General features: G+C 43.6%; 1 protein-coding gene across 1 annotated transcript in view; it reads left to right on the top strand.

Annotated features, from left to right (window-relative positions):
* The first annotated feature begins 257 nt into the window (after positions 1-257).
* Positions 258-8,792, top strand: part of ALG8 (ALG8 alpha-1,3-glucosyltransferase) — a 28,451-nt gene continuing 19,916 nt past the window's right edge. Inside the window, exons 1-2 of the mRNA XM_004279838.3 lie at positions 258-416; positions 5,167-5,245. Of these exons, the coding sequence (XP_004279886.1) occupies positions 322-416; positions 5,167-5,245 (174 nt within the window). The 5' untranslated portion in view covers positions 258-321. The remainder of the gene's footprint in view (positions 417-5,166; positions 5,246-8,792) is intronic.

The following is an 8,792-nucleotide window of genomic DNA, read 5'->3' as shown; positions in this document are numbered from 1 at the left end:
ACCCCAACAATAGGCAAAATCAACACCCAGAGCAGACGCCCAGCAACTATTCGAACCAAAGCATAAAGTAGCACGTGAAGCTTGTCGCCGTACAAACCGCGCAGACCCGGGGTAGCCCTCCCTGGCGGAGACTGAGGCGGAGCGGAGAAAGAACCCGGCGCGGGAAGTTTAAACGGTCCATCCCTGGCTTTCCGCTGGCCGAGCAGCTGAGCCGCTGAGCGCATGCGCGCAGCTCCCGGGTGCCGCCTCAGAGGGTCTTCTCCGCATGCGCGGGAGCGCGGAGGCGGGTCAAGTTGATTGACAGCGGGTGGCGCCGTAGCAATGGCGGCGCTCGGAGTTGCGACAGGTGGTGGCAATTGGTTTTCGGCTTTGGCGCTCGGGGTGACTCTTCTCAAATGCCTTCTCATCCCCACCTAGTAAGGGACCCGCACTGCCCGGGGCTGGGCGGGGAGGTCCCGCGGTCGGTCAGGGCGGGAGAGAGAAGCGTGGATGCTCCTGGGTGAGAGGAGGAAAGGGAACTTGAAGTCATGCGGTCGCTGCTACGCCTTTGCTATGCTTTCCACTCCGCCTTTTGAGTGTTATTTCACCTGTTCACTAGATCATAGCCCTGATGGCTGGGATCAGGGCTGGCACTGTCTGACTTTAATGTTTCTGAGCTTAAGGTCCTCTTCCTTAACATGCAGATAAACAACACCCGCCTCCAACATTTATTCAGCCAGTACAGTATTTATCAGCTGCCTCCTGTGCTAGGCACTGTTCTAAGTCCTGGAGAGGCATTTGAGAAAGACATTTCTGGGGAAGTTGGTGGGGCCAGACAGACAAACAGTAAAGTTTCAGATTGCGATGAGGTCTGTAAAAGAGGTAGAGAGTGATAACCGGGCAAGGCTTTACTGTCCTCTTTTAGGAGGTGATGTTTGAGTTGAAAGCTGAAGGATGAAAAAGAATAAGCAATGTGAAAAGTAGTTCAGGCATAGGAAAGAGTAAGTGTAAAGGCCCTGTGGTAGCAAAGAACTCAGAGCATTCCAGGAACAGAAAGTGAGCATTGTGGCTGAAGAGCAGTAAGGGAGGAGAGTGACACAGGATGAGGTAGGCAGTAGTCAGGTCACACAGGGTTAGACTGCTGTGCGACAAATGGATGCAGACCCAAGACTGAAAGCATGGGATCCATTAGGAAACTACCACTCAGTGGTAATGTGTATACAATGGGTACTCTGTATTTATTAATATTATTAATATTGGCTTCCACATCTGTTCATCCTTCCTATTTCCTCTCCCTTGACTTTTCCCCTCATTCCTTTGCTCCCTTCCCAGTTTAGTGTTTGGTTTATTGGTATCCTTTGGTTCAAGTTCTTGGTGACCTCTCGTTGGGTATGGAAGAGCTGTATGTATAGGTAAATCCATACTGATGTGTATATAAGCAATGAAGTGTATATGTAGGTTCAGCAAAGTGACTTACAGGGACTTGGGAAAAGAAGGCGTTGGTCAGTTGAACTTTCTGCAGAACTGAAAACAAATAAGAAACATCTTTCTCTTTTAAAAGCAAATTGGAAAAATCCTTCTAAAATGTAGGAAATTCCTTTCAAATCAGAATGAAAGGGATTTTTTTTTAATCCGTGGATATAAGGTGATGTTCCTTGCTTTAGTTACTTCAGCCTAGAAATGTGTCTTCAGGGTTGTTACTTTGAATACTGCTGTTGATCCAGGATTAAGAATGTATGTAGTTGTAGTTAATGCTCTGCTTCTCAAACAGGAAACCCCTGGAATGTGAGAGGGAAGCTACAGGATAAATGCAAAAGTATTCACCAAAATGTTTACTAACTGCTTTATTATGAACCAGGTACTGTGGCAAGCTACTAGAGGGGAAGACAAAATGGATATGATCCCTAACCCTATAAAGGGTGTAGTTTAGTGAAGATAACTGTCCCAGAAATAAATCAACACAAATATGTAATTACATAACAATGCTGTCTTAAGTGTTATGAAAGGAAAGAATGGGATCCTATAAGGCAGCTAACAAGGGGGACTTACTTTAGATTGAGTGTCGGGAAAGGTCTCTGACATAATTGTAGGCCTGAAGATAGACCCAGTACATGTCTTTTCTTGAACATATGTATGTGTTTCTGTTGAGGAAGAAACTTCCTCCCTCTATTGGGGAGGAAGACAATTTTCTCTACCTTTCTAGCCAGGTTCTGGCTGGTCTAAGAATTCAATTGACATGAGACAGATGAACAGGAGAAAATCATCAAACAAAAGTTTAATAACATGTACATGGGAGAGACTCGGGAAAATGGAGTAACTCACCAAAATGGCTGAAGCCCCTCACCTTAAATACCATCTTCAGCTAAAGACAAAAGAGGATGTTGGGGGTAGTAGTTTGGGACTTCAAAGGGGAGAAAGGCAATTCACATATATGTTTGCTGGGCCATGAAGAGATAAGAGTGGACTGTGATCTCTAGGTTCTGGTGAGTTTCCCTCACCACATGTAGCCCATATTCTTTGCAGATATCAGGGGTGATAGCTCTTTTCTGGGAACAAGCCCTTTATATAAATTCTTTAGGCAGCTAAGAGGGATGTAAAAAGAAAGACTTCCTGAGTCTTCTGTTTCTTAAAAATAATCAGCTTAAATCAATCCTCATGCCAAAAAGACACATTTTGCGTTGCCATATTTTGCTCCCCTACAAGTGTATACCTAGAAATGTAATTGCTAGGTCATCAGATCAGCTGTGAATTGTGATTTTGAGAAACCTGTAGGAAATTCAGGTGACGTTGTCAGCAGGAAGTTGGAGATGTCTCTCTTCTAGAACTCAGGAAAGAGACCAAGGTTGTATAATGTGATTCGGGAGTCATCATCACACAGTTCTTAGTGGAAGCAATAAATGTGAATGAGATTGTGCAGAGCAGAGTAAACTGCATAAGAAGAAGACCAAGAACCGAACCTGAAAGAACATCAGCATTTGCTTGATGAGTACTGGAATGGGAAGCCATGAAAGAGACATGGAAGGGGTTGGCTAAGAAACTCACGAGAGAGTTGTCACAGTGGAAATGTTGTGTAAAACACTAGAAAAGGTAAATCAGGTTTTGCTGTGGAACTCATTGTTGACTTTGGTGAGTGGTTAATTCAACAAGAATGTATTGAGCCCATCCACATATCAGGTAAGATGTGGAGGGGAAGTAAAGCAGAGTAATAAACAGAAAAATAAAGTCCTGCTAAAGAGGAGTGAAGGGCACCAGACTATGCCACCCCCAAATACGCCTCTTTGGTGTAAGGATTTTTCGGGACTTATTATCTTGAGGAACTGCAGACATAGGAGAAGCTCTGAAAACAGTAAAAGTTACTTTCGAGGGAAATTTACATTAGAAAGGAGGCCTGTACCTGGAAAGTAACTATTACCAGAGATCACTTTTTCACCTGAGAGACTTAGCTTCAAGGCAGAGCAACCTTTGCTTGCCAAACATTCTCTTGTCACCTTCCCCGCTCTTTGAAGCCCCAGACCCCTACCCCTCTCCTTAGCTCTCATGATGGTAGATAAGCCTCAATCACCTGGCCACCTTTTGAGTCTCATCTTATATCTTTCGGGGCTCCTGTACATATGTATGTAATTTAAATTGTCTTTTTTTCCCTACTGTTATTCTGTCTTAGGTCAATTTAATTCTTAGACCAGCCACAGAGCCTGGAAGGGTTGAAGGGAAAATAATTTTCCTCCCCTATATATAGGGGACATACTTGGATATATTTATATATAGTGAGAGGGGGACCAGTAAACAGAATTTGGAGACATGAGAAAGGCAGGGCAGGGGCCTTTTCCCACCTTTTCTGTCTGATGAACTCCTGCTCATTCTTGAAGATCCAGCTTCTGTGTGAGGCCTTTGCCAGATAATGAATCTTATTAGAATTGTTTGTGAACAAGAATAAGTCACCTCTGAGCAGTAGCCTGAGGGCCTCCCTTAAGAAAATGTATGGGCTTTTGGTCAGCCCTTTAGATCAGGGGTCCCCAACCCCCAGGCCACGGACAATTACCGGTCGCTCCCCATCGCTCGCCTTACTGCCTGAGCCCCGCCTCCTGTCAGATCAGCGGCAGCGTTATACTCTCATAGGAACGCAAACCCTACTGTGAACTGCGCATGCGAGGGATCCAAGTTGTTTGTGCTCCTTATGAGAATCAAATGCCTGATAATGTGACGTGGAGCTGAGGCGGTGATGCTAGTGCTGGGGAGTGTCTGCAAATACAGATTATCATTAGCAGAGAGATTTGACTGCACAGAGACCATAATAAATCAATTGCTTGCAGAGTCATATCAAAACCCTGTCAGTGGGACTTCCCTAGTGGCGCAGTGGTTACGAATTTGCCTGCCAATGCAGGGGACACGGGTTCGAGCCCTGGCCTGGGAAGATCCCATATACTGCGGAGCAGCTAAGCCCCTGCGCCACAACTGCTGAGCAATCCCCGCTTGCCATAACTAGAGAAAGCCCGCACACAGCAACGAAGACCCAGTGCATCCAAAAATAAATAAATAAAAATAAATTTATTAAAAAAAAAAAAAACCCTGTCAGTGAGTGGCAAGTGACAATTAAGCTGCATCTTATGGAGTAGACTGGACATAAGCAACACACTTTGGCTGTCACTGTCTCCCATCACACCCAGATGGGACCATCTAGTTGCAGGAAAACAAGCTCAGGACTCCCACTGATTCTGCATTATGGTGATTTGAATAATTATTTCATTATATATTACAATGTAATAATAATAGAAGGAAAGTGCACAATAAATGTAATGTGCTTGAATCATCCCAACACCATCCTCCCACCCTGCCCACTCTGGAAAAATTGTTTTCCACCAAACCGGTCCCTGGTGCCAAAAAGGTTGGGGACCACTGCTTTAGATGACTCAGAGACTCTTTTCACTTAGTGTTGGGTTGGCCAAAATGTTCGTTTGGGTTTTTCCACAACATCTTACTGAATAGGTTCCCCACCTTTTCCAGAAGGAGGTCTGGCCTCCAGGTAAGTGAGGTGTTTCCGGAATATGTAAAATACCTATTTGTGTCTTTATAGGATAGTGAGCTGTGACTATGTAGGGGATGTTGGTCCATTTAAAAGCCTAATTTTAGAAATGTGAGATTGATAAATGTTATGAAATCTCATTTTCTTCATTTGATTGTTTTGAGTAGCCATTCCACAGATTTTGAAGTGCATCGAAACTGGCTTGCTATCACCCACAGTTTGCCAATATCACAGTGGTATTATGAGGTAAGTTTTAATTTTCACCTTTTTGGTTTTTTTTTTTAAGATGATGTGTGAAATCATGTAAGTATTATTGATATTCAAACAGTTTTCCCTGTGATCATAGGTTGAATAAATCTTTATTAAAATTATAGTCTTGGGCTTCCCTGGTGGCGCAGTGGTTGAGAGTCTGCCTGCCGATGCAGGGGACGCGGGTTCTGCACCGGTCCGGGAAGATCCCACATGCCGCGGAGTGGCTGGGACCGTGAGGCATGGCCGCTGAGCCTGCGCGTCCGGAGCCTGTGTTCTGCAACGGGAGAGGCCACGACAGTGAGAGGCCCGTGTACCGCAAAAAAAAAAAAAAAAAAATTATAGTCTTTACTCATGTTACCGAACCGAACTTCGGTCCCCTTGCCTGGCACGCACAAAGCAGATCTACTGATCCTGGGTTATTGTGAAGGAAAATACAGCGTTTATTGCAGGGCGCCAGGCAAAGAGAACAGGCAGCTAGTTCTCAAAAGACCTTGTTGGCTTAAAAAATGCACAACGTCAGAGTTGTGAGTTAAGTTTTATTTGGGGCAAAATGAAGACTGCAGCCTGGGAGACAGCATTTCAGATAGCTCTGAGAAACTGCTCCGAGGGGGCGAGGGAGGAGCCAGAATATATAGGAGTTTTGCAACAAAGGGCAGGTAGTCGGGAACATCAAAAGATTACTGTTAATTAAAGAAACCAGATATGTCAAGTTAAGGAATTTAGCGCTTTTCTATATATGGGGAGATGCAAGAGTCTGGGCTCACTGAAATCATTCCTTCGATATGCACCTCAGCTATCTGGGGCCAGTATCCTGTATGTTCACATCCTGAGTTTCCTCAGGGCTCACGGTAGGGAGTGGCTGCAGTCTGATGACTGCTAGGTGGCAGGTATTCTTTCCCTTCTGAGTTCCCTCAGGGCTCACCAGCTCACCATCAGGTGGTAGCTGCCATCGCTGATGACTGTGAACTTGCCAATGGCTTTCAGGCAAGGGTTTTTAAAGGCCACAGTAGGGGTGAGGGTCTCAGGGTGCATGATCAGCTCATGGACGTTTTTCTAATTGGTTGGTGGTATGGTCATAGGGTGATGTTTTGGGAATCTTTTTTTTTTTGGCTGCTTTGGGTCTTCGTTGCTGTGTGCGGGCTTTCTCGTTGCGGTGGTTTCTCTTGTCACGGAGCACGGGCTGTAGGCACATGGGCTTCAGTACTTGTGGTGTGCTGGCTCCGTAGTTGTGGCTCGCGGGCTCTAGAGCACAGGCTCAGTAGTGTGGTGCACAGGCGCACAGAGATGTTCCCGGACCAGGGATCAAACCTGTGTCCCCTGCATTGGCAGACGGATTCTTAACCACTGCGCCACCAGGGAAGTCCTTGTTTTGGGAATCTTAATCATCAACCTTCTGGTTCTAGTCTGGGGTCTATGTGCTTGTGGTCAGCATATAGTCACCATCCTCCACTGAGTGCAGGGGTCTTAGTTTCTTCAGAACAGCTCAAAGATATGAGTCCAATTGTTGTCTATATTCATTCAGGAGGAACTAGGAGTCCTGTGACTCTATTGTTCTAATCATTAACTACTTGAGTTTGCTCTTTGGAAGGCCAAACAAGAAGTGGGGGACAGGAAGGGTCTTATACCTGGGTAGGCCCCGCAGGGTCTTACTCGGTTTCAGTCCCCCCTTTTCTTTGACACTCCTCAATTCCTGAGGAGAACATGGTGGGACAAGAAAGGGAATAACGTTTTGGATAGAGGGGTTAATCATAAACTCTGCAAGGGAACTTGGTTTTAGGAGGAGTCAGTTTCATTCAGTTCTGCCCTCTGGAACTATTAGGGAACCCCTTTACTTCAAAATGAGTTTCCCAAATTATACATGGGAAATTATAATATTTGCCACATGCTTTTTGAAAGAACATTGGATTGGGAAAGAGGGAAAATTGTATTCAAGACCTGGCTCTGCATCAGCATAGAAAATACATTTCATCTCTCTGAGCCTTGGTTTCTCATATGGCATATGAGGATTTGGAATGAATTATTTCTAAGATCCTGTCTCTCCCTAACATTTTGTGATTTATGAGGACAGGAATAATCAAATGTGATGTGTAGGTGTCTGGTAATATACAAACCATTCTATTCTATTATTAGAAAAACCATGTCTGTATTTTTATTTCTGGTATGAGTTACTAACTTGCATATGATACTTCATGGAAAACAGACATCAGCTCAAAAATGACTTGATCAAAAACAGCACTCTGCTGTCAGGAAGATTTTTTTAAGACAAACTGTAAAGTTTTCTGTGAGTTTGTTGTTGCTTTTGGGGGTTTTTGGTCAGGTCAGAATAGCCCTTTGCACTGAAAAAGCTTGAGAACAATTGACCTAATTGACCAAGTTCCTTCTCACATAACAACACTACAAGTATTTCATAAGAATGCTAAGGAACTTTAAGTAGTTTCTTTAGTGTGAAGTATTTCCATTTGCATGTATGTATGCATACCAGTGAGGAAACTTTTTGTGTGGCCTAGTTGTCTAGAGTTTGGGCTGTGATTTCAGACTGCCTAGGTTTGACTCAGCTCTGCCACTTAATACCTATGCTGGGCAACTGTGGGCAAACTACTTGACCTCTCAAAGCCTCTGTATCCCCAGCTATTAAATGATAATAAATAATTATTAGGATGAAATGAATATCATTTATGTGGTGTGCTTAACATAGTACTTAGAACAAATGTGCTCATTAAATATTATTAAAGGTGATTAATACTTAGCATTATTAATATAATGACCTTCATCCTGTAAATGAAAAGGCAGTCTCCTGTCTCACCATTTCCTCCCTGCTCTCTGACTATCCCTTCTTAGTCTCCTTTGCTAACTCTTCTTCATCTACACACTCTTTCAAAAGCTGGTTCCCTCTGCCTCTCTTTGTGGTCCCTTTTTCTTTTTAACATCTTTATTGGAGTATAATTGCTTTACATTGTTGTGTTAGTTGCTGCCCTTTTTCTTTTAATTCTATAATTCTTTCTGGCTGTTCTCTCATTTAGTCCTATAACTTTCACTACTACCTGTTACTTAGTACTCCTAAAACTGTATTTAGGCCAGAGCTGTCTCCTGTTATTGGCTTGTTTTAGATAGAAGAGGTTTATGTAAAAGAGATTCTAGTAATGGTAAAATTCTTTGTTCTTCCTGCCCTCCTCAGCAATAACAACAAAAGAAATAACAACAAAAGAAATCAACAAAAACTCAAGTGCGAGGTTCACAGTAGGATATAAGGCTGGAGAGGCACATGCCTCAGGTCTGGGAGGTCTTTCTGCCATACTAAGGAGAGTGGACATGTGAGCAGTGGATTGCTTTGTAGAGCCCTTCTTAGCTTTGACTTCTAGCCTACCTTTCTGTTCTGGCCTCAAATTAAATTGATTGGTCGATTGGTTGGGAAAGACATTAAAAAGACCCATAATAAATATTTGTGGAATGAACACAATTGTTTTGAATCTTTGTTGACCTAAAACAAGTAGACTGCCAGTTATTTCTCCAGCAAAAATGGGTTTATTCAGGTTCAGCAGAA

The sequence above is a fragment of the Orcinus orca genome, chromosome 8, assembly GCF_937001465.1.
Source record: "Orcinus orca chromosome 8, mOrcOrc1.1, whole genome shotgun sequence".
Lineage (NCBI taxonomy): Eukaryota > Metazoa > Chordata > Mammalia > Artiodactyla > Delphinidae > Orcinus > Orcinus orca.
The sequence above is the reverse complement of the archived record's forward strand: the minus strand, read 5'-3'. Positions and strand labels throughout refer to the sequence as shown.